Source organism: Poeciliopsis prolifica, unplaced genomic scaffold (assembly GCF_027474105.1).
Source record: "Poeciliopsis prolifica strain line A6 unplaced genomic scaffold, Auburn_PproV2 SCAFFOLD045, whole genome shotgun sequence".
NCBI classification, from domain to species: domain Eukaryota; kingdom Metazoa; phylum Chordata; class Actinopteri; order Cyprinodontiformes; family Poeciliidae; genus Poeciliopsis; species Poeciliopsis prolifica.
The window spans coordinates 3,891,235-3,917,726 of record NW_026562420.1 but is presented as its reverse complement, the minus strand read 5'-3'; the positions used below and the strand labels follow the sequence as shown (position 1 = coordinate 3,917,726).

Here is a 26,492-nt window from a genome sequence, read left to right as displayed (position 1 = left end):
TAAGGTACTGTTCTGCTCCCACTGTGTTTCCAAGTAACAGTTGTGCAGATAGATAAACTCTTGAGACGGTTGACAGGCGTATGTCACTTTAATTGACGTTGCTTTCAATGCCAAAAGAGTGAAACTACAAATAAAGATGAAAAAACACAATTTAGAATACAACAGTAGTCAAGTCATACAAATAGTAAGGATGCAAATACTTAATACTGTGTAAATAACATGTGACAATCAACCTTACAAACATCAATCTTTTTCAACATAAAGGCCTGCAAATACAGCTCAATATTCTCTCAGAAGTAATAAAGGAACACAAAGTACTTACAAGCAGTGCTTTCTGTAAACAACAAAACAGGATGAAGAATGATTATGAAGACTGATAAACTGCTGGCGTCAGTCATCATACATGTGTTTCTGAACTCATTCTACTGATCAAAACAAACTCAACATGGAAACACCACCATCTGCTGGCTGGGAAGAATTACTGCCAGCACACTCCCCGCCTGACATTGTAAGATGTCACCTTATAACTAACTACTGTCACAGGTGTTTTTCAGCAGGAGAACAACTCCAGTAACTGGCCTCAAAAAGGTTTTACATGAACTTCCAGAACAGATTCTAACTTCAAGCTTCCTAACATGGCCATCTTGACTAGGAAAGGTATTAACCACAATACCCATGGGCCACTGGTTCCTCTTGGCTTGACAGTCCTTTAAAAGCACAAGGTCTCCAACTTGAAGATCAGGCTTCTCTGATTGCCACTTTCGTCGCGGTTGCAGGGTAGGTAAGTATTGACTCCTCCAACGATGCCAAAAAACATTGGAAAGATGTTGCACCTGCCTCCACTGACGTCTGTAAAGATTTCCACCCTGATAGTCTCCAGGAGGTACTGAGGAATCCCCAGTCTTTTGGGTCAGGAGTGTAGCAGGTGTAAGAATAAAGGGACAATCAGGATCGGAAGAGACTGGAGTTAAAGGTCGGGAGTTCACAATAGCAGTTACCTCAGCTAGAAAGGTAACTAGCACTTCATGGGTGAGATGCTGAGCTGGAGTACCTGACATCATGGAATCTAGTATGCGCTTTGTGATGCCGATCATGCGCTCCCAACTTCCTCCCATATGCGAAGCATGAGGTGGATTAAAAATCCATGAACACTCATTTTCATTTAAGAAACTCTGAATTGCTTGATTGTTGCAGTGTGTTGGAGTTATGCCAAGTTCCTTGCATGCTCCAAGGAAGTTAGTTCCACAGTCGGATCTCAGTTGCTTCACCGGTCCACGAATGGAAATGAATCTGCGAAAGGCATTGATGAAGCTTGAGGACTCCATAGATTCCATCACCTCGACATGAATGGCCCTCGTACTCAAACAACTGAAGATGACAGCCCAGCGTTTACTGTTTGCGCAGCCTCCCCGTGTTCGCCGAGAGGTCACAATCCAGGGTCCAAAGACATCGACTCCGACATAGGTGAATGGAGGAGCAACTGCGGTACGATCCATTGGCAGGTCTGCCATCTTTTGTTCTTCCACATTCCGCCTCAATTTACGGCAGATTACACAGTGGTAAATAATTGAGCTGATGCATCGTTTTCCTGACCTTAGAGCGCCTTCTGTAAATAGACGTCCTTGATGCTGAACACGTTGATGATAATGACGTACCAGAAGGGTCGTTAGATGATGATGACTTGGAATGATATATGGGTTTGCTTCATCACTTTGGAGATTAGCTTGTGCAAGACGACCTCCTACTCTGACACAACCTGAGTCATCAATGTAGGGTGACAGTTTCCTGAGATGACTATGTTTAGGGATCTCCTTCTGATCTCTGATACATGTAAATAATTCAGGATAACTCTTGCGTTGAAGGCTGCTCAGAATGACACGCTTTGCTGTTAGAAAGTCATCTGGGCTCAGATTCTTGCAACATATGCCAACCTTGACATTTGCTTGTTTGATTCTCTTTCCTGTACAGTCTGACTATGTGAACCAGTCTAGCTATGGCCCTCAACAGTGACTTCCATGATGAAAATGACTCGAAATGACTTGGGTCTATGAAAGAGTTTGTTAGTACTGTTAGACAGCAAGTTACTGTAGGACGAATCTCTGGGTCGGATTCAGAGTCGACTAGGTTGAAAGAGACTTCAGTTTGTTCAGTGTGCTTACTTTGCCTCAGCAGAAAATCTGGTCCTGTGATCCACTTGCTGTTCTCCAAGGCTTTAGCTGGGATGGATCTTGAAGCTATATCAGCCGGATTCAACTCCGTAGGAATGTAGTTCCATTGTTCTGGATTGGATGACTTCCTTATTCTTTGCACCCGGTTACAGACATAAACATAGAATCTCCTAGACTCATTCTGAATGTAGCCAAGGACTACCTTGCTGTCAGTAAAGAACTTTGTTGAGTGGAAGGGAACATCAATCTCCTCAGATATCATGTCAGAAATCTCAATGGCAAGGACAGCTGCACAAAGTTCCAACCTAGGGATGGTAACTTCTTTTTGTGGGGCAAGCTTTGCTTTGCCAAACATGAAACCAAGTTCACTTTTGCCTTTTGCATCTGAAATCTTGACATAAGCCACGGCGGCAATTGCCTTAGTAGAAGCATCACAGAATATGCACAATTCTCTGTTTGTTGCATTATAAAAGGAAAGGGAGGTGTACTTTCTGGGAATCCTCACTTGTTCAAGATGTTTCAGAGAGTTCCTCCATGCATTCCATTCTTGTAGTTTCCTCTCTGGAAGTGGGTCGTTTCAGTTGAAAGCTCTCTTAGAAGAGCTCTACCTTGAATACTCACTGGGGCTGCAAATCCAAGCGGACCGTATAGACTGTTTACAGTCGACAACACTCCTCTGCGTGTATAAGGTTTCTCTTCATTCGAGACTTGAAAGGTAAACTCGTCAGTGTTGATGTCCCAACTTATTCCAAGGCTGCTTTGCATTGGTGGAGGGTCTGCTCCAAGGTTGAGATCTTTAAGACCCTTTGCCAGGTCCTCCTTTGCGAATGCTTTCATCACGTTAACATCATTAGAAGCAATCTTGTGCAACTTTAAATTGGATGTGGCCAATGTTTGTTGAGCATTTTTGACAATAGAGATTGCCTCATCACTCGATGAGAAGGAAGCAAGGCCATCATCAACATAGAAGAAATGTCTTGTTGTGTTGTCCTGGTCTTCTGATGCGCGACGAAGCCCATAGGTTGCAACTGCAGGAGACGGACTGTTGCCAAAAACATGAACAGTCATGCGATACTCCACAATTGGTTGTTCCATGTCATTGTTTTCATGCCAAAGAAATCGTAAGAAGTTCCGATGGTCCTCTTTGACCAAAAAGCAATGGAACATCTGCTTAATATCAGCAGTCACGGCCACTTTTTCTTCTCTGAAACGCATTAAAACACCTAAGAGACTGTTGTTAAGATTAGGGCCTGTAAGAAGGACGTCATTGAGCGACAATCCATCATGACGTGCACTGGAGTCAAACACAATCCTAATCTGGTCTAACTTGCGAGGATGATAAACTCCAAAGAAAGGGAGATACCAACACTCCTCCTGTTCTTTGAGAGGAGGTGCCAATTCTGCATGGCCGTTATCAAGTATGGTTTGCATAAATTGTAGAAAGTGTTCTTTCATTTTAGGACGTTTATTCAGAATATGGCGAACAGAAGTAAGGCGCTGTAGAGCCTGCTGCCTGTTGTTGGGAAGGCATGGCCTAGGGGAACGAAAGGGTAGTGGAGCGACCCAACTATTTGAACTATCTTGGAAGACTGCCTTGTTCATTATCTCAAGAAAAATTCTTTCTTCTTGTGAGAAGCCAGGTTTTTCATCTGAGCTTGTTTGTTGAAAGATCGTTTCTCCAATGCCTGTGACGTCTGACCATTTTGTCTTTGTAGAAGTGCAGAAACTGACCCCTTGAGGAACCGGGGAATCGAAACCTTCGGCCACCTGAATGGCATTCTTACACGGTAGAAAGCGACTGGGCCGACCATTATCCAGGAAATTGGTTTTGAAGACACTTGCATAATCGGGTTTGTGTGCCCCACCGAGGCAAACGTCCCCAACTATGACCCATCCAAGAGCCAGCTTCTGAGCGAACGGGGCATTTAAAGGTCCATTACGTTGGTCAATGACCTTATGTGCTTGGACAACATCTCTCCCTATGAGAAGAGAAATGCTAGCGTCTGGATCCAGCCTGGGAATTTCTGCAGCTATGTCCTGTAGGTGGGAGTGGTGTTGAGCAGCTTCAGGCGTTGGAATCTCATTCCGGTTGTCTGGGAGCGAATCACACTCAATAAGCGTCTCTAGCGACAGTTGTGACTGGCAATCCACTGATTCCACAATGAAGTTGTGAGCTCTTCTCCCCATTACTTCTTCCGTTCCTGCACAAGTCTTTAGCATGTAAGGATAAGATCTCCTTGCAATATTGAAGGCATCGAAGACTGAAGATCTGGCAAGGGACCTGTTACTTTGGTCATCCAAAATTGCATATGTTTTCAGCTTCTTCTCAGGAGACCCCTTTGGATAGATGAACACTGGACAGATTTTGGCGCAAGAATGGCTCTCAATTTCACTTCCACACACTTGTGTACAGGTAGAGGTAGCAGTGGGTGATGCTTGATCTTGCTCCCGCCGTGAACTGGCTGCTTTACAGCTGGTGATGGTGTTGTTGCCCAAACTGCTGGACCAGGATGAAGGGCTGAAATATGACTGTTGGTGCCGCATTCTGCACAGCTTATCTCTGTAGTACAATTCTTTGCTTGGTGATTGGTAGAGGCGCAACATCTGAAGCATATCGAGTTCTTCTTAAGGTAGAACTTTCGCTCCTCAAAGGGCATTTCTCTGAATGCTCTACATCTTTTCAGTGCATGGGGTTTTCTGTGGATGGGACATTCTTTATCTACATCCACAACCTTTGTCTCAGCTGTAAGTTTTGGTTGAGAGTTTACAACTTCTGTCCGACTTACTGAGATGGGTTCTTTCCTGCAGTGTCTTTCCTGATATTTAAACGTCTTGATAGGTGCTGGTGGTTGCTGGACTGAATGTCTAAAACTGGGATCATTGCGCATTTTTGCTTCATTGGAAACAAAATTGGCAAATACAGAAAATGGCGGAAATGACACAAAATGTTTTTCTTTGTATTTAGTCCCATGGTTCATCCACTTTTCTTGTATTCCAAAAGGCAACTTATCAACTACAGGGTGGATCCCCCTTGCTGTGTCGAGGTAGAGTAGACCTGGTATATAACCTTCACTCTTTGCTGAGTCGATCTCCAGTAGAAGGTCTGCAAGTTCTCTTAGGAGATGTGGATCTTTGTTTGAGATCTTAGGGAACTGTAGCATCCGTTCTAACAGTGCCATTTCTAAGGCTTCAGGAGAACCATAACATTCTTGTAGTCTGTCCGAAACTTTAAGTAGCCCTTGTTCAGGATTATTGACATGCACTGCTCTTAGACGCTCTGCATACTTCACAGACTCTGGGCCAAGCCATTTGATCAATAAGTCCAGTTCTTCACTAGCAGACAAATGTAAGTTACGGATTGCATTCTCAAAAGAGGATTTCCAAGACCAGTAGTCTCCTGGTTTGTCACTAAACTTCCTTAGTCCTCCAGTGAGTAGCTCACTTCTAGCCAGGAACCTTGTTAGTTCAGACATGTTAACTTGGTCATTTGATTGAACATCATGTTTGAAGTGGGTGACGTGTTAAGTACAGGTTTACACTGGGATGGTCGAAGAACAGCTTCATGCTTGGTTGAAATGTTTGATGGAAGAGCATAGTCTTTCAGAGTGTCTATGGAACTGTCAAGTTCTTGTTTGGGTTGACAGAATGTTGTGGCTGCCAGTTCTTCTTTGTACTCTATAATGTCAAATGGAGCTAGGCTACCTTTTATGGCAAGTTGTTCTTTCACATAATTGCCAGTGCGTTCTAAAGAATCATCATTTTGCTGTTCTGGTTGAGACATATGCTCATCTTCATTAGCAGCTGCCTCATAAATGTTTGCCTCAGCATTAGCTGCCTCTGCATCACACTGGTGTTGAAGAACCAGTAATGTAGCTTCCAGTTCTGCTTTCTTAACTTTCATTGCGATTTCCTTTTTAGCAAATTCTGCTCTAGTGCGAGCTGCTTCAGCTTTCGCCCTTGCATTTACAGCAGCCATGCTTGCAGACAACTTACTTGAATTCGACAGGTGTGTCTTGCTGGAGCGGGTTGAGGGAGCCGTTCCAGCTTTTTGAGACATCTTGGGTAGTAGATCTTTGACGTAAACATTCACTGCTTGTTGTGTAGATCTGTGCTTTTTCACTGTTTTGCTCCCACTGTGTTTCCAAGTAACAGTTGTGCAGATAGATAAACTCTTGAGACGGTTGACAGGCGTATGTCACTTTAATTGACGTTGCTTTCAATGCCAAAAGAGTGAAACTACAAATAAAGATGAAAAAACACAATTTAGAATACAACAGTAGTCAAGTCATACAAATAGTAAGGATGCAAATACTTAATACTGTGTAAATAACATGTGACAATCAACCTTACAAACATCAATCTTTTTCAACATAAAGGCCTGCAAATTCAGCTCAATATTCTCTCAGAAGTAATAAAGGAACACAAAGTACTTACAAGCAGTGCTTTCTGTAAACAACAAAACAGGATGAAGAATGATTATGAAGACTGATAAACTGCTGGCGTCAGTCATCATACATGTGTTTCTGAACTCATTCTACTGATCAAAACAAACTCAACATGGAAACACCACCATCTGCTGGCTGGGAAGAATTACTGCCAGCACAGGTACAGAGAGACATTTTCATAGATGGATACATTTCTCTGTCTCTATCCATATACTATGTTTGCAGAGAGAGGCACCTTCTGTATCTTCTGCCACCCTCTACTGTAGACCTAAGGATGGCAGATACAGTGTGATGGCAATATCTCATTATGTCTTCCATCCATTAGTCTATTAAAGTGTTGAGATTAATCGTGTGCGCTAACGCGTTAACAATGACAGACAAACAAACATTTGAGACATCCTTCCCTCAAACAACTTCAGCAAAATACTAGAATCTCCATATTCTAGGTGAAGAATATGCACTCGTGTTGCACATAATGTGTTGCATTTGTGTTGCACAAAGTGCTAGCTGAGATTTGCTTTAGCAAAGAAACAAGAGTAGCTCAATATAAACACATAAAATATATTTTTGTACACAAACACAAAACTGCAATACAATGTCTTAAAAAAAAACAGTGAAAAGTCATTGTTGACCCGCCCTCTATCTTGTGAAAGTTTGCCTCCAGCCGGTAAATATCCCACAATGCAACTGTACATTAAGAATTTACAGTACAGCTGTAAATTTCCGCATGTGATCCAGTGGTCCAACCACATGTCATATACTTTCCAGACGCATTTCAGATCACAGAAAAGAGCTGAATTTTCCAAACCCAGCCACCTTATTGTATTTTCCTGCTGTAGGTTTTACAGCCATTTGTCACAGTGTGTGGTTCCAAGATTAAAAATAGACATGTAACCATCTACTGGTTACAGGTCAAAAACAGTCTATTTTTATAGACATACCGTAGACTAGCCAGGTTCTGATTGCACTTTTGTCTTTAGCTTTAGAATCAGAAATGTCATTTGATTTTATGGTAAGAATATCATCTGTTGTATGAACTGAAATAAGGTAACCCAAATTATTTTCAACTTATCTTTTTATGACCCAGGGTGAGTTTTCCTTTGAGAAGGACACTCTAGTTGAAGGAGGTTGTTTGAGTCCGATGACAAATGGGACAGAATACAAAAAGGTCAGGCAGTACCGCTCCAGCCACCACTTGCTGCGATATTACTTCTTGATAAGGATCTACTCTCCAAACATGGAGAGCATTTTGGAGGACATCAGCTCTTGTGTCTGGGACCTCACCAGGTAACATGGCTGTTTTAGTCTAATCTGTCTGTGGAGTGAAAGAAGTCTTCCATAGTATACACAAATGCTACTAACAAGCAGAACAACCTTGACTGTTGTTGCCTGGTACAACAGTAGTGATCCACACCTGAAACATGACTGAGACATAATATTTCCTAGTTCAATTGGCTCACAGGATGGCTGGTTAAGCCTGTGACCTGAAACTTCAGTAATCCTCTTAAAATGCTTTTCCATCGGAGCTGTGGACCACAGATATGCTGTCTGCTATCAGAGAGCTGCTCAGTACAGAGGAGCATACTTATGAATTTTCAGGAGTAGCGGCAGGAACATATGCATTAAGTTTTGGAGTGGAATGACCGTCATTTAGCAGCACTGCTAGCAGCTCATTGCTCTGATGAACGAACAGCAATAAAGAAGAGAGAAACTGTGAAGCTGTGGTCAGCTTTCTGTCTGAGTGGCAGTTTAATGGAACTACATAGTATTAGCTGGAGATCTGAGATTTTACTTTTCCTTTGAATAAAATAAATAAAGTCCATGAGTGGCTATTGGTTTATATTTTTTGACTGCATTATCTAAATCCGAAAGGTTGCACATTTAAAACGATAAAGTGCCAGAATGTAATTATATTTGTATACACAGTGACATAATCAGCTATGCATAACATAATGAGTCTTTGTCAATATATTTGGGCCAGCATTAAATTTCCGTAAGACAAATAAAATATCTAAGATTATTTGAGTCCATCAGAACCAGAACCTGAAGGTTTTGCATTGTTGAATGTTGCTGTAAACAGGAGAGTTGATCACAGCTACTGTGCTCCACAATAGTTAAGAATACCCTGTAATGGAGAAGCTCTCTGCCTGGGATAGGACCAAATTGCACATCAACTGGTTAGTTAGTGTTTGTCTTGTCAGTAGAAAAGCACATTTAGTGTGATGTTCTAGCAATGATTTATGAGCTTGGTTCTCTCAACCCAGGACTAGAACTGTAGGAACTCTATGAAATCGTAAACTTCTTTTAGAAACAAGCAAAAAAGCCAATTTCCCTACTGGTTTGGCACTAAGGACTGGCATGTGCTGGATGAAAACCTACACCAATATGGTGGTTCCCTTTCTGCTTCATCTCAGGAAAATTTCTCAACATTTTAGAATCAAATTGACAAAAGTAATTTGTTCAAATGTAAAGTTAAATATTAACTTTTCTGTTTGATTGCTCTTGCTTGCTCTGGTATCTTTTTATATTTTAAGCCAAGATGAGGCAGGAAAAACAATGAGCTGCCTGAAGGTGCATAAGATCACCATTTGCATTTTTTATTGTCAAATGTCACATTTGCCCAAGCAAATTTCTACCTCATTCCAGATATTGTCACATGGAAACCAAACAAACCACAGACTATTTTGTATTAAAGTACAGAAGGCAAATCAAATCATGTCTCAAAACATTAGAAATTACACATTAGTCAACAGTTCGATGTGATGGCACTTTACAAATTGTAATGTCTCAATTATTGACTATGTTGTATGACTTTGTATTTCTTTGTGAATTTTATGATGTGAAGCACTTTGACCCCTTATCTGGCCCCTTATCTGGGGTCAGGTCGCCGGGGTAGCAGCTTAAGAAGGTAGGCCCAGACTTCCCTCTCCATAGCCACTTGTTCCAGCTCCTAAGGCGTTCCAAGGCTAGCCCCCTAGCCTGAAAATGTCTTGGGAGTGGAGGAAATATGTCTCCATGGGTAAAAGCCTGGCCACCAGGCACTCACCAACGTGCCCCTCCTAAGTTTTTGTCATTTGGTTTCTTTGCGTTCAATTAGGTAAATTGGTTAATATTCAGATAGTTTCCTTTTGTTTGTTTTCTTCATTAGCTCAGTCTGAAGTCATATGCTCCCCTTGTTGTAACATCTCAATCCAAAAATACATCTTTTTACAATAAATAACATTATAAAATGTTCAACTTCGTGTGTGTTGACCGCATGAGATCTGAAAAGGATGGATCCTTCACGTGATGACCTGGTCACCCTAAGACGGGTCGTTAACAGAGAGGCTTTGAACTAACTACCTTGTTGCTGAAATGTGTTATACAAATAAACTTGATTGATTGATTGACTGATTAACTTGGTGTGATAAAGGAAAACCAGATCTTTCCCTTAACATCAGACATGTGCTACTCTTGTCATGTGAATGAAATAATGAGCATCTTAACAACTTGGGTCTTTCATTATTTAAACTTTTATTACCACAAATAATGTTATACAAAGTATACAAAGTAACTTTTTTCTGCAAAATTAACCCTTACAGATAAACCTATAACCTGTTCAGTTCACATAATTCTAAATCTTTCTATTTTTAATCACAGCTATGGCCTGCAGAGAGTTGCTGAATACAAAGAGAACCTCATCAGGTTTTTTAGTGAGATCAAAACGATTGCTTGCCGCAATTGTCTCATTGTTTGGGTTCTGGCTATGCCGCTTGGAAGGAAGATTCCTGGCTCCTGAAGTAAGGGCCATTATCAGCATGGTTTTAGCCTGTGGTCCCATTAAAAATTTTAGATTTTAATTATTATACAAAACAGTTTGTTCTTGAAACTTCCACATTTGGCTGCAGTAGTTCTGCAGATATTGGACGTAGCAATATGATATAAACGTTCACACTGTTTAGAAGTAGGCCTAGAAGATACTGGACTTTCCAGGACAACTTGAGAAGTATGAATTACTGGCTTCAGTCGACGCTGCTCATCATCTATACTGTGGTCATTCAGAACAAATTGAATAATGACGTATGCTGTGTCCATCACTGTGTGGTTTGGCTCGGTTCATCCACAGAACAGGACAGGTCCAATCTTCAATGAACGATTAGGTCTATAGAGAGGTTCATCAAGATGGACCTTCCTTCCATCCCAGACTTGTACAGCTCAGAGGTTAGGAAAACGACAGTTAACATCTCTGCAGATCCCACACATCCTGAATACAAATTCATATTTGTACTTCCACAGCCTGCCCTTCTTTTACTCCCTTATATAAAATGTGGCTGTACATAAACATACATATATACTGTTCCTTCTTTAATTTATTCCTCTAAAGTTTATTTATTTGTACTTGATGTCTGTAAGCTGTGAGCATTTAAAATTAAGGTCAATTTTCTTGTTGGTTCACACAGTCTTAACCATGGATTTTGATTCTGAAAAGCATCAGCATTCAGCATTCACTGGATTGTTCCTGCATAGCCCTGGGTCTGAGGGGGATGAGAAAAAAATCAAGAAATCAGACATAAAGCATACCAGTCGTGTCATTTCTAATCTGTCCACTGATCACATGATTTGATAAGACAGAATTAATGTTGGACTGTGGAGGACCTAATGTTTTATGCACAACTCTTAGCTTTTTTATGTAAATATTACTTCTGATTTTTCTTCATAAAACTTGCATCCAAAAATAAGAAAAATTAGCAATTCAACTGCAAAAAAATGTAGTCAGCTAATGGCAATAGTAGACAGTGGAATGATTTAGCAAGATCCAAGGCTGACGTGTCACATTTTACACGTCAGTAAAAAGTTTTAATTTAAAAGAGTAACAAGGGAGAGATCAACTCTAGCACATCAGTCAAGCAACTCCTATGTTGCTTGACTGATGTGTAAAATCACTTGTAAATGATTGCAAATTAACCACCAAGCATGAAAACATGATACTTGTAACAGACTGTTCTGTTCTTTGTGTGGGAAAAGTTTGCGTATTTTTGGTGTAGAATCCTGATACTTGAACTTAAACTCTGTTGTCAGGTAGTGCATTTGTTGTCACTTGGTTGCGATGGCAACAAATATGTGTGTAGCACAAACACAAAAAGTGACGGGAAAAAAGAATACAGTTTTTTAAAAATATTCAAGGGTTTTTCAAATGAATTTTTCTTTGCTGCGGTTCACTGCTGTAGTTTCTGTAAGTTGAATGACTAAAACTAGACTAAATGCCTTGTTTGTTTGTAGCACAGTGCAATATTCATCAGTTGTAGAATAAAATATAAAATTAACAATTTAACAACTCTAACAGCAGTTATGTAAAATTAATTATTTTTTAATAAAGAAGTATTTTAGTAATTCCATCATGACAGAACTGACAGAAGCCTAACTGCTTAGATTTAGAGGTAGAATACATATTTTATCAAAGCATAAGCCATTTTCTCAGCTTTACGTCATACTTGCAGAATTGTATTAGAAATAAGAATGCTACAGACATGTTTGTCACTAATTCACACACAAAGGATGGAAAAATCTGGAAACCTAATTTAAATATGTAAGCGAAAAAACATTATAAAAATTGTATGCATTATTGTTATTATTATTAAATGACTGTGCATCACTTCAGTGGCTAACTAAAGCATACAGTGCATTTTTAAGATTATTCAATCATGAGCTTGGCTAGAGTCTTCTGCTATGTGAGATCCTGGGAAAAAGAAGGAAGTAGGAGTGGTAAGAGAAGTTTTTTTGTTGTTTTTTTTTCCTTCCAGTTTCTAACAAAAGAAACCTTCCTGTTTGAGAGAAATGTTTTTTTTTTATATCAAGTTCACTTTGAGGTTAATGTTTTTAGGTTTATATTAGTTTAAGATGAATAACTGCATAATGGCATAACATAAATGTTAATTGCTTGTTTGTGAACTCACAGATGAACAATATCTTTGAGTTTCAAGGTCTTAGTGTAGAGGCCTGACAAAGAGCAGTCTATTTGGACACAGTTTACTCCAATCCCACAAAGACTTCCCATAAAGAAAACATAAGTAAACCATGTCATTAAATATGCTGGAGCATGATGTGTATGCATGATGATGCCTCCTTCACATGTTCGCCTGCTCACCATGTATCCATGTCTGGAATCGGACCTGCTCCAGATCAGCTTCTTCTGTTGTTTGGAGCATGTGAAGGTTCTTTCACATTCACTTATTTATCTATGACATTAAGCAAAGATCTGTCAAGTATAATTATAATTACATTTAACTATGTACTGATGCAGACTAATTAAATATTTAATAATTTCTTACAGTCAGTTGAAGATCAAATTGTTGATATCTCAAAGTACATTCTCTAAGGAGAAGGATTTGTTTTGAACCAGCTCTATTAAAATTGACTGAACTAAACAGAAATATACGTTTTCCACATTATGGTCTGCAGGTTAGCCATTTGGGTCCCACGCTGCATTGTAGAAGTTATTGAAGCCAACTTCTACAGTATGAAGCTGGCATATTTTATTGGCCTGGATGTTGTGGATGTGTATTTTTACTTCCGCCACAGCCATTGCAAAACATTAGTAAAATATCAACAAAGTTTTGCATATATATGTAATGAAGCGTAGGTGCAAATTCAAACTTGAAGACTCTTCTAACTCCACCTGGATCATCCAACTGGAGCGGCATGCTCATAGCCGTTGATTCATCAAGGATGGTCCAAGACACGTCATGTCCAATCACCGCCCAAGTCCCAGCTGATAAGGACCATCATCCATGGCGTCTTCCGCTTTCCTGCAGAGCTCAACCCACCTTCACCCCTTCACCTCCACTCGTTCAGCCATCCGGCCGCATCCTTCATCGCTTTCAACACCAGAGTCGGATTGCGGGGGGAAAACGCTCCTTTCAGCATACAGAATGCTCATCTGAGCCCAACATAAAGTTTGCGATAATTGATGTCCTCAGCCGGGGCCTGAGCGTCAAAGACTCTAATTTGTATGTCAATAAACTCTTCTAAGGGTTTCCCTTTTCTCCGTCTGAGTCTCTCCAGATTGAAATAGGAGTGCAGCTACGATCTGAAACGTAATGCAGGGGGATGTGTATGTGATACATAATGGAACCTGTTGAACATCTGGCTCAGTCTGTGGCATTTTGTCACATAAAAAAATAATCAATTGAACAGTTAAGAACACGGGGGTCTCTGGTGCCCAGTGTTTCTGAGGTAGAGAACAAAGGGGCATGTGGCAGTGGTTGGATAAACAAGGGGAGCTGTAACCATTCAGCTAGTTGTAACAATGTAAAACTACAGTCAGTGTTAATTAGACCAAGAAGCATCAAACCCAATGTTTTCTTCATTTTAATATTGTTTAAAACAAACAGTATTGTCTTCAGACAGTAACCTAACACAAAAGGATGTGTGAGTAGTACATTTCCTCAGTTTTTGTCTCGTAAAGATGTAAGGAATTGGTCTCTAAATACATATTATTTAAACAATAATAAACCATTATCAACATTTTCCAGCAGATCAATATTATCTCTGAACTCTAATCATCAATTGGTGATGTTCTCAATCAGAGCCAAAGCTCTCCACAATTATGCGCCAAACTTTGCGAACTACACAATATACATGTGATTGTATACACACCTTGACCATCTTAAAAATAATCGAGCCTGACCTGTTTGGAGTTAATCTGCTGATCCAATCTTGTTTTCTTTTTTAGTGAGAATGAAATTACCCCATAGCTGCATTTTATGTACTTTGGCTAACAGAACAGTTATGCACATCTTTATGTGACAAAAACTGAGGAAAAGTACTATTTACATTTGAGTGAAGCTTTCACATCTTTTCATTTTTATTTTCTTTATTTTTGTGTGTGTTAGGTTATTGTCTGAGGATATTGTCTGAGGATAAACTGAACAAAAGTTCAGTTTCATCGTTTACGTTTAAACAATGAAATGTTAAAATCATGAAAAAACAAAGTTTGATGCTTCTTGGTCTAAAAATCAAATCTGAATGTAGTCAGATTTCAGTGTATTTATGTGAGTTTTGACTCTTGGTAGTTTGATACAGAAAAAGTTTGCCTGGCAGCTGCACATTTTCCAAGAAAATCATTCTGCATATATTCACGCAAACTTTGTTCATTTTTATACATGTCAAATTTAAATTCTTTTATTTATAATTGCGTAGCTTCTTTGCTTCATCTGAAAATATAAAGATAAAGCAGCTTCAAGAAAATAGTCTATTATTTCGTAGTTTTAAAGGATTGTTCTGCCACAAGGATTAGAATATCTTACTTCAAGGCTTCTGTTTTCAATGGATTTTTGTTTACAAAGGATGTTTATATGATTCTTAGTAATCAAATATTCTTAGTGAAACAAATGATCATGGCATTACAGTAGCCTGGTAAAAACCAACACCTAGTCCTACACTCTCTGCTCTGCACAGAGCAGAGAGTGCTCTGACTGTTGTTGAGAAATTATTGCTTCCTGGAGGCTCCAGAGCCTGAGTTTAAAACAGATTTTCCTCTGTCCACATGCATAGAAATGAAGCAGGACAACACGGTGCTGAGACTTGTTGAAACGTGGAGTTTCATTCCCTCTTTCAATTACACCTCACAAATGTCAGACCGTCTCTTCAGCGCCTTCTCAGCATCCCTTGGCATCCACCGTAACGTGAACAGAATGAGGCAGATCCCATTTCAACGCATCCATTAGGAGTCTTATCAGCAGACGGTCCTCCAAGGCATAGTGTGATCCGACAATTAACATGATGGCCAATTAGGTCGCAAGCTAATTGGCTTGTGATTAAAGGCAATGCAGATGAATGAAGTGAAGACAACCATAACTGTTGGAGGTGGAATAGAGAGCCTGTGTGGAATGATTGTTGGAGGTTAACGCAATAACTTCAATCTGCACAGCCAAAAAGACTAACATATGAGCAGTTATACAGATGTAGCTCAGTTTTTTTGTCTGTGCTGAAATATACATTTAGAACATTTAAAAAGCTCAGGCTTAAACTTATTGTTTTTGCACATTTCTGTGTTTGACGTTTTAGCTTTTCATAGATACTCCTTATCAAAAACAAACTTGGAGTTTTGCCTTGAGTCTTTCATGCATGTTTTAGAAATCCATTCAATTCAATTCAGCTGTACAAATTACCTGGGTGGACCCAGGTCTGCCTTCTAGGTCCAGCTCCTCCTCAATGCTGCAGTTCCCAAGCTTCACAAACCAGCCCTCTCCTGCACTCAGCTCCTTCAGACTAGCCCATAGCATTCAGCAAACACCTGGTGGAACTGTGCCTCAACTGAGCTCATTATATGAGTCACTTCTCAAGGTTGCTTTTTAACCTTTAGCAACCTGGTTAAAAAGGTTGCTAAAGGGTTAATAAAGGAGCCATGTTGTGAATTCCTGAAGGTAAAGTTTCAGAGATTTTAAAGAGACAAGAGACCCAATTTCAAGGCATTAAATTACAAACTAATATCTCTTTCAAGTCATACAAAAGTTCTACAAATATCAAATAAGTTAACATATTACGTCATAGTGCCAGGGACATTTCCAATGTGCATGGAAAATACATAGTACTGCCCCTTTAAAAGAAACCAATCAGAGCATTTACTTCTGGAAAGCTCTAGGTTTTCTCACAGGTAAAATGTTTTTTTATGTTCTGTTTAAAAAAAGTTAGTTTGCATTTTTTTGTTGTTGTTATTGGAAATATGCCTAAGCATTGTTTGCTGAGCTTAGTGTGACCATTACAGAATTGTATCAATGTAAATGAACAGATCAGGATCTGCCACATTCATGCATTCACTGCACCAAGCTTGTGACTCCTCCAACTCAAACTCACTGTTCTGAAATGTTTGATCAGGCGTTAAACTTTTGAGCCGGTTATTGAGCTTCAAACACAGCAAATCAATCAGATCTGAGCCAAACAAAAATCACCAAAATCAACACAACATGAAAACTGTTTGGCCTTATTAAGCTTAATTTAAAAATCTCCTGGTATTCTGAACGTGTCATATTGTGAGCACAATATGACAGGTTTAGAATGAAAATATTCTAATCTTGTTGGATTTGGGCTCTGATTATGTGTGATGAGGATGATTAGTTTTTAAATTACATAAACACTCTGTCCCCCAAAATTACAATACAGACATGGAAATCTTATCTCTGATCCACATGAAATGAGACGCCATGCTTTAATCTGTTTAGATTTATTTCATGGTTTATCATGTGTTTACAGTTGAATTTATCCCCGACAATAAAGTTAATGGAATGTATAAAAAGGTTTTAAGATGAAACTTATTAAGGCTGCTGGCTGTTGGATGATGTCACTGTTTACTGACACAGCTATTGGCTCTGAGTAGAGCCAGCAGCAGTCAATGTTTCCTGCTTAGGGGCCCCGCAGGAGCCATCTGCCAGTTCCAGCAGCAGCTGAACAGTCTGGGCCAGCCGGCTCAGACCCTCATCCTCCAGGATGAGCTGTGGTGAACACAAGGAGTCCTGCCGGGGATACAATAGTAGACATGTAAGAAACATACAGTGGGTTTCTGAATTTGCTGAGGATTGAAAAGTAGCCACATTACTGGATATTCCTGCTTCTCAGCAAAATTAATAATTCATGATTTAATTAATATCAGCTGTGTAGTAAACATTATTATTTATTAACAGATCAATCTGCACAGCCAACTGTTAAACTCTGCATTGGTCTACTTCTGTGGGACTCTGGGTTTGATCAGATTTGACTGACATGGCTGGCAACATGAGCAACCTTGGAGTTGGATTACTGAGGGAAGAAAAAATAAATAAATTTTCCTGGGCTTTCTGTTCTGTTCATAAAAAAAATATATTTTCAAAAGATGAAATTTATTAAGGTAAAAGATGTGCAGCAGAATTAGAGCAAATTGTGTTTTCTCTGCAAAATCTTTGTCTCTATTCTGAATGTTGACAGTCCTCACTGTGAAACCATAGTTCCATCAGAATATAGAATGAGCCTAATTAGAATCCATGCAACTGAATAGAGCATATTGTGTAATGGTATCACTACAACAGTTGAGAATTACTTTTACATCTGTCCAATTACCATCCATCCCATGCAATAAAAGTTTTAAAGTAAAACAGAATAATTTTAGAATATCCCAACCTGCACACAGGTTGAGATTTTGTTTATTAGAGCATCATTGCTCTCACTGATTTTTTTTTTTAATTAAATGAGCTGTATAATTGTTCAGTTGAATTCATTTGTAACTAAATTATTCATTACAATTTTCATCAGGCAATATAAACTATCCTTTCCCTACCATTTCTGTATGAAATCATGTGCTTCTCCTGCAGGGAGATGCTACTATGCAACAAAAAATTTGAATATTTTAACAAAGGCAAAAAAAAAAAAAAAAAAAATCAAGGACAGAAGCAACTAAAATCTTCACATCTGCCAATGAGAACAGCTCTATGAAAACCAAGGTGGCATAAAATGTTAAACAGCAACTAAATTATTATTTCTGTAGCAAAGAGCATAGGCCAAATAATTAATCTAGTCACCCCAAAAAAATTTTAATTAATAATTTAATGTAATTTTAATAATTTTAAACACAATTAAACAGGTTTTAAATAGGTTTTTTAAAAGTGGGTTTTTGTTAAGCTATCAATTTCTTAATTGTAGCAGTTAATTTTTAGGATGCAAATTAGTCTTAGACCAACACAAATATTTCATCCATCTCAAGTGTCACAGCACTTAAGCTACACTGCTAGAAAACTACGGCTTCACATCCAGAACATGGTACAAGTGGGTTTTATTTCCTAGCATACTTTATATTAGGTGGCCATTGTTATGGTTATCTGTAATGATTTTAAATGTTGCAATCATTTATTGTAAGAACTGTTGGAAATTGAAACTTAAATCAGTGCCAGATTTTTCCGAGGTCACGACAAGTACTAAACTTTAAACTGATTTTTATGTTTTATTTCATTTGAAATGAACGCTGGACTTGCTAAATGACTCTTTAAGTCCCAGAATTAAGATGTCTTTATCCAAGTTAAATTTTGTTATAATACATTGCTGCATCACCTGAGTTCATTACAAAAACTTAATATGAAGTGATACAATTTTTTCTGGAAATTTTTGTGAATTGACGCTAAATAAGCTGAACTGAAAATAAATTAAATCCCTTTCAATGTGATAGAGCAAGGTAAAGAGCGTGAGGTGAATGCATCCCAGTTTCCATCTTGCATATGGAAGGAAATGTGTTGACTGAGCATCATTCTGCATCTAGCTCCTGGACTCATTTTAATTAGAAAATACCTCTGATTGAACTACTCTGCAGCCTGACGCATATTGCTGGGGTTTAGATACAAAGAGCATGGGGAAGTTAATGTGTTAAAAAAAATTTACTCTGTGGCAATCTGTATCAAAACATGTCATTTCAATCTGGTACATACTTAATACCAAAGCCATCCGTGCAGACTTTCAAATGTGAGTGTTTATTACATGCAGGTTTGATATGAAAAGCCATTAAATGAATCTTACTCCCACTTCCCTCTGAAACAAGCAGCCAGGCAGGTGGGAGGGGGAAACTACGCACTCACTCAGATACATGGAAAAACAAAGCAAAAATTTCTGGCTGGAGCAATAATTACAGTGTTTCTTTCTCAAAGCAGGCATTTTGGTTTTGCCCCAGGCTTCAGTCCTTTGGGTTGTAGTGGGGTTGTCCTACCGGCTACACCAATAACAATGCAGCAGGCCAATGTCATAATATTTGTTACACTACTTGCAATTATTTGATTGGAAGAGAGCTGCTCCTCCATCTCATGAGCAGTGGGTAGAAGATGTCATGTTTCTTCTGAAGCTTGAACATCTGAAACAGAGTCAGCAACTCCGTTCAACTATATATCACCTGGCAGCCATTTCTTCTGTATTTTGCGCCAGAGTTCTTCTGATAGCCCTCCCACCCCACCGCTCTTAATAAATGTGTGATGTCAGCACCTGTTGTTTAGCTTTTGTCCGTTTCATTGTTGTTCTTACATGTTTATAACAAATAAGATTTGAATAATAATAAAATTGTTGTGACACATTGTCAAACCATTGGCTGTGTAGGAGGCCTTAGTCTTCAGCATGACTGTCACGGTGCATTTCATTTATTCTGGTAAAATACATAAAATGCACAATGAAAACATTTAAATCGTTTTAACTCATTTTTCTGTGTTAGCCAGTGTGATGGGTGAAGGCTAATGAGGACACGTCTCACTCATGAGATCTGTCCTCATTTCGCCATAGCTTCTTCTGAACTCACAACGGACAGCTCATCATCTGCAATTTCTCTATATTTTGTAGCAGCAACACTGATTCTGATTGGAGGAGCACAAATGAGTGTTATCATTGGATTAGGGCAGATGTTAGGAAGGTTTTTCTCAGTAAATGTAAAACATCTGAGTGTCTGCTGTCTGTACAGGATAAGCCAATGTCAAAGCAAATTGTTCAGAACCATTAATCATATTAAAGGTCAAAAGTGTTTTCAGACCTGCAAAACAGAATCTAAGCACTAAGTTGATGGGTGATTGCACAACAGTGATGTCTTCAGATCACATGGGGTTTGCAATAAAGGTGGACAGTCTGGTCCTCTGAGGAACCTGCTGGGCGCAGGATCTGAGTATGAGCATGATCTGGACAATCTACATTTGGATAGGACCGGCATCCTGTCTCAGGTTTGACTGACACATGCTGATCCAGGATGTAGCAACGTGCTGCATCAATAACATGCATTGCTTTTTTCAAAGTGGAAAAAGTTGTAGTTTATAGTGTGAGAATTACAGTAGTTACAGGTTTTCTTATTTTTGTCTTTTTGCACATTTCTCCAAATCTGCATAACATTACCCTAGTTTAACAACTGCCATTGCAAATTTCACCTAATTTTATGGATATCACTCATCTGTACAAGTATTTTTATTCCCCACCTGCCACTTTGCTATTGTTACCAGTGCAGTAGAAAAAATATTACAACTGCATATTAGGGTCATATTATGATAAAATAATTAAAAAGTAACATTTTCAAAAACAGAGTTAAAATACGACTTTAATATTGTAATTTGTACATTCTTATATATATATTAATATATATGTGTGTGTATGTATATGGCCTGGTCTAGCCCTCCATGACCATTTTCTTTCAGTACCTCTAGCTATAATAGCAAAGTGGCACCCACAGAAAATTTATACTTTTGTATTTATTTATTGAGTTTTACATTTTTGTCTTTATTGAAGATAATCGTCTATTCATATTGGATGGTCATTATGGTTATCTGTAACCATTGTTATGGTGTAATAACACTAACAATTGATTTACTAAGTTGAAGGAGAAAAGAGGATCTGATCAGTCTGAACTTTCTGTTTGCTGCAGACTAAATATTCTGATAGTAACCTTTGAGGGTCATCATATAATGCACATGTTTGTTCCATCAAATATGTCCATTGACCAAAGTTAGTTTGGTCATAACTTTCATCTAAACTAGTGTACTGCATAGATGATCAGACTTCATGCGTTCCTGGAATCGGTATTTGTTAGCTTCTTAACTAACAAATACCCCTCCCCTCACCCCCACACACACGCACGATGATATGTGAAGCACACAGACCGACGTTGAGACAGCAGCAGTACAAACCTCAGAGCTATGTTCAACTTTTCCTGTGACCTTGGCTCAGCGCACTCACCTGCTCAAACGCTGGCCAGGAGGAAGTGGAGATGAGAAGCTTACTGTTTGGAGAGCACACAGGAGCTTTTAAAGGAGGTGAAGCACAGAACAGACAGGATTCACTTCAGAATATCTGTCCCGCCACCCCCACATCCAGCTCAGCACACAGCTTTACAGACATTTCTACTGTCCTAAACCAAGCTGTAAATAACGAGGGGAAAAAATACACATTGATTTATTTCATTGTTAGTTTGGCTTTAGAGATGTCAGTCTGAGAAAAATAAAACAAATTCTAATGCAAAGTGTTTCTGGTCATTACATCAGCTATTTGCATGCTATAAGTCTATTGATGAAGATAAATGAAAAGCTAATAAAAGGAGCTGGAGGTGACCGGAAGCTGAGCGAGACGCTGAGGTGACTGCAGATACCCGAGGACACAAACTTCATAGCTAATTAAGCAAAGGCACAACAGCAAGCTGACACAAACAAAGCACAGGGTCAAAGTTTCAGTTTTAATCACTTCTTTACAGCAGAAAGGAAAACAGTCATTTAAAGTTAAAAAGAGTGTTATGCAAATATAAAACATAATATTTCACTAACAAATGTAGAAATATATCTTGGTCTAAGCCAGTGAAGGAATTATTGCAAATCCAGGTTTCACTCAAAATATACATTTGAACTGAAATCATTCTCATAACAGCAGATTAATAAAACAGAAGGGAAGTTGTGACTTCATATAACTGTTAAACCTATTTAAATGCACATTAATCAATCAATAAGCATTCAAAATTAAATATTGTAAAACTGTTTTATAAATTAGAATGATGATGAGCATAGAAACAGTCTCCTAATATTCATTTGGGTTTCCTCCAGGTCTCAATTTTCTTCTTCTCTAATGTTTGGTTCAAACTCCAGGAAGATTTAATGTTTGCTCCACGTAGCTGAAAAAATGAGGAACCAATTCTAAAATCAACCTTATAGATGTCGCTTCAAGTAAAAAAAAAACGAAAAAAAAAAAAAACACTACGCTACTTTGGAAGTCTGGAATGCTTGTGTTCCAGACGGAGCTCTTGAAGTGGTTGAGCTCAGGCACAAGGCTAAGTACCTTTATCAACCTGTGTAACAGTTTCTCTAACTATAGCAGAGGACTGTACAGTACAGTTAAAGTGATACAAATAGATTTCCGTAACTGAACAAGGTTTTAGACATGTGGCAGTTGTGATTATCCAATGTTGGATTAGATTTTGAGGTTGGGTTGTTGACACACTTCCAGCTTTCCCAAAAAAGATTTGAACTTCAGGGGGATTAACATCCAAACAATGTTGCCATGTTCTCCAACAGAGGGTGTACTCCAGGAGTGTCTGTTCCTTGTACTATGCTTTTAAATATCCTATCTGCACTTGTTGCTGGTAGGATATTAGGCATTTTTCTTTTATCCAGGAAAATGGTATAAAAAACAAAATCAAAATGTGGGATATTTCAGACCTCTTTTAAAAAAGGAGAAAAACTAAACCGTTCTCATTCTTAATTAGTGATTTATCTTTGACAAGACAGAAAAAAAGTTTTAATTTTTAATACATAGAAACATTTTTGCTGGTCTTGATTGCTTGGTTTTGGCGAATATGTCAAAATGTTTGGATACCCATGTACACTATTGATTTAAGAATTTTGTATGTTCTTTGATAAATTGTATGTTTCATGCTCATTTTATACATTTTTAACACATTTTAAAGGAACTGGTTACTGTATGCTAATTGATCACGCTCTGAGCTCCTGGTCATCACCTCTGGAACCCATGGACAACGGGGTGTCCAGCCATGGACAACAGGAGGCCAAGTGGAACTTGTTACTGAGTCGATGGTTGTCACCTCTGGAGCTCATGGACAACAATGGGTCGAGTTGTGGGCAGGGAAGTAGCATTCTGATTGGCTAACCGGTCTGGGAGAGGGGACATGGCCATTTCCTTCTTTCATTCTAGATCGTTTTGGTAGTGAGTATTAAGGCAGAAAAGTCCCTTTGTTCAGGAGAGTCTGCTGTGGGTTACGTACGGACGCCCAATTACGTGATGCTATACCTCTGCCCGGACTGTCGGCTCTCCAGTTCACTGTCACGGTAAGAGCGGATTAAAAGAATTTAAGCATTATGTATTGTTTGTTGTGTGAATGAGTTTGCTGTAATCTGTGGCAGAATAAAAGGACACATTTATTTTAGCAGAACAGCGTGTTGTCATTATTTATCACCGATCACCCCCAATCTTGCCTAAAATTTAACAAAACAACTATATGTGAGCAACTTAAGTTGAAACTACCAGTAAATGGCAAAAAAAAAACATCTTCTCACTTTCAGGTTAATGCTCTGCAACAACATTTGGTGGTGAGGCTGTGGAAGAACCTCAGACTGCCCCACAGTTTTTTTGGTTAATTTGTTTTTTCATCATTTGCTTATGACTTTATTTTCTCAACTATAAAGAGAAGTTGTTGTTATGAGGAGCATCTTAACTGCAGAAGAGAACATATCACTAACCCCAGTGGAGGTGATTGAAGCATGGAGCAGCGATCTAAACCTAGACTACCTTTCACCATTCATCTACAGCAGGTGAGAGATACTGACTTTTCACAATCTCTCCACAGTAAACTGGTAATCAATACAAACTGTAGCTAATGATCAGAGAATGTATTTTAAGAATGAATTAATATTCATATTATTTTTACTTTTCTGTTCAGACATTAAATTTGTTGCAGTTCTGACCAAATCTCCTACAATCCTGCAGTAAATGTTGCCTTTAAGCTCCACATGTAAATGAGTTCTAATGTGAGTTTATCTGCAGGCCCTGACCTTCTATATGAGCTAAGACACCATATAGATGACTGTGTGCTGGAAGCTACAGAAGCTGTCTAGCAGTTTGGTAGATGTGGAGCCAAGAGAAAACCAAAGCTCCATTGTTAGCTTAACTGATAATATTTAAATATTAATCTGTTGCAATTTTGAATTTCTAAACTAATTTCCTCAGAAAACTTCTGCTGCTTCCAGACAAACCAAAGTAGAACATAATAAATATAAATAAACACAATAATTTAATAAGCCGTTTACATTTATACAAGTCCGCAGGTCAAAAAGACCCGTGCCAACAACAACGGCTTCACACACACTCGACTTCCTGGAAGGCTCTGTACCGCCTAGGGAGAGCTGAAGGAGCAACAGAGCCCTCTGCTGCTCCCATGTTAAACAGCATGCATAAAACTAATCTCAGTGTTGAGCACATTCAGTGTGCACACCAACACTTCACATCCAACATTGAACTTGCATTTTTCTTAGGGCTAAAAATCACATTCACAGTTCAAGAAACTGAGGAAGAAATGCTCAAGCTCCTCTGGAGGTACAAGAGTTCAGCTGACTTCCACAACCACAGAGTGACCAGATCACAAAGGTGAGACAAGGCAAGTGAAAACCTGAAACACCTGGAGATGCATGGCTCAAATTGTAGTTTTTTTGCAACTTGAAGCTGCATTAATCAGCATAATATGGTTTGGAACTGTGAGATGAAAATCACAGTAGATGTTATTGTTGTAGAGCTGTAGCTCTACATATTAATCTGACTAAGACCTCTACTGGATAAACATCTCTAAACATCATGACCTTCATGCACATATATTATGATGCAGAATGCCAATTAATTATGATCTACGAGAATAACATAAATACTCTAATATTGCATATTTGTTTCATAAAAAGGCTGGACCCTTTAGCAACATTACCATTTTCAAAAACTTTTAAATCTATCAACAAGAAAATGTACCTGTAAGTCATAAATACAATGTCTGCTTTTTCTCTGCATGAGAAAATGAAAACAAATCAAATGGAAAACTGGGACTTCTTTAGCCTAAAACTGCTGGTAGAATCAGAATAATCTAGAAGAACTCAACAAATGAATTGGGCGTGATGTGTCACACGCTTACAAATTGATACATCTTTTATTGCAGCAGCATAAGCTCACACATACAAATGTAGAAAAATCAACCCTATATTGAGTGCATTAATTCAGTCTCTGAAGCAGAGAGAGAAATGATCAGAGAGCTGAAATCATCCCTCTGTCTGTAGAACTATACTCTGTTAAAGGTTACTGGAGAAGACTGGCAGGAAATGTTAACACCAGTGAAACTAAAGATTGGTTTGTTGCTGTTACGGTAACAACTAAATGGATAAATGTCTTCAAAATAAAAGTTGGATTTCTCCAGAATGTCATTTTATACTACTGCAATAAAAGATCCATTTATCCTGATGCTTTTACAAATTTCCACCAGAGCTCCAACAAACTGACCCGCATCATTCTGTCTCTCTGTTAGAGGAAAAATGTAATATTGAACCTGCTGGTTTTGCAGCATGTTTAGCATTCATACAGCCTTTAGTCTGGAAAATAAACCTATCAGAGAGTGAACTGCCTCTAATCAAGCGTCCAACTGGAGCTGAAGCGGTTAAAGAACCACCCTGAACACAGAGCACATGTACATCTACCTACTCAGATTATATCAGTTCAGATAGATCTACTAAACAACACTCAGGATTTCCTGGTTTCTCTGTTCCAGCCTCTCTTTCTGCTACAAACAAGCTCTGTTTCAGACACACCTTGCAGCTTTTCTCAGCATGCCGTGCTTTCCAGAACCACAGCTCCATCTGGTTCTGTCTCCCCATCCATCCTGCCAGTCAGTGTTCTTCATGGCTCCAGCCGGATCAGCCAGAGCAGTTGAGGACCTCTGCTCTACAGTCATGGTGTGTATTTGACACACACAGTGCTCACATGGCTCCAGAGACAGCTACAGGGTTCTGAGGTGCTGCACTAGGTGAGCAGACAGCAGTAGGCGGCGTAGAGGAGCGCCATGACACAGCAGTAAAACAATAGGAAATCTGGCGACAGCAGCGAGGAAGAGGAGGAAGAAGTTGAAGATGCAGGGGCCCAGTGGTAGGTGGGGCGCTCCTCCTCCACAGCCAGCAAGCCCGTCACACAGCGCAGAACACTGGGCAGCTTACACAGAAGCACATCAGAGCACACACACATTTCAGCCTGGACACACACACACACACACGCACACACACGCACACGCACACACACACACACACACACACGCACACACACACAGAGGGAGAAACATGGTTAGAACATCAGGAAACAGTAATGAAGCAGCAGTCAGGTGAGGACTGATGAGAACATA

General features: G+C 39.1%; 1 protein-coding gene across 5 annotated transcripts in view; it reads right to left on the bottom strand.

Moving 5' to 3' along the window:
- Positions 1-16,798: 16,798 nt before the first annotated feature.
- lrch4 (leucine-rich repeats and calponin homology (CH) domain containing 4) overlaps positions 16,799-26,492 on the bottom strand; it is a 57,880-nt gene continuing 48,186 nt past the window's right edge. For 2 of the 5 annotated variants that reach the window (XM_055056493.1, XM_055056497.1), the window contains exon 18: positions 21,777-26,344. In XM_055056493.1, the coding sequence (XP_054912468.1) occupies positions 26,120-26,344 (225 nt within the window). In that variant the 3' untranslated portion in view covers positions 21,777-26,119. Of the gene's footprint in view, positions 19,455-21,776; positions 26,345-26,492 lie in introns of those variants that run through there. The other 3 variants (XR_008607840.1, XM_055056495.1, XM_055056496.1) reach the window with 3 other exon arrangements.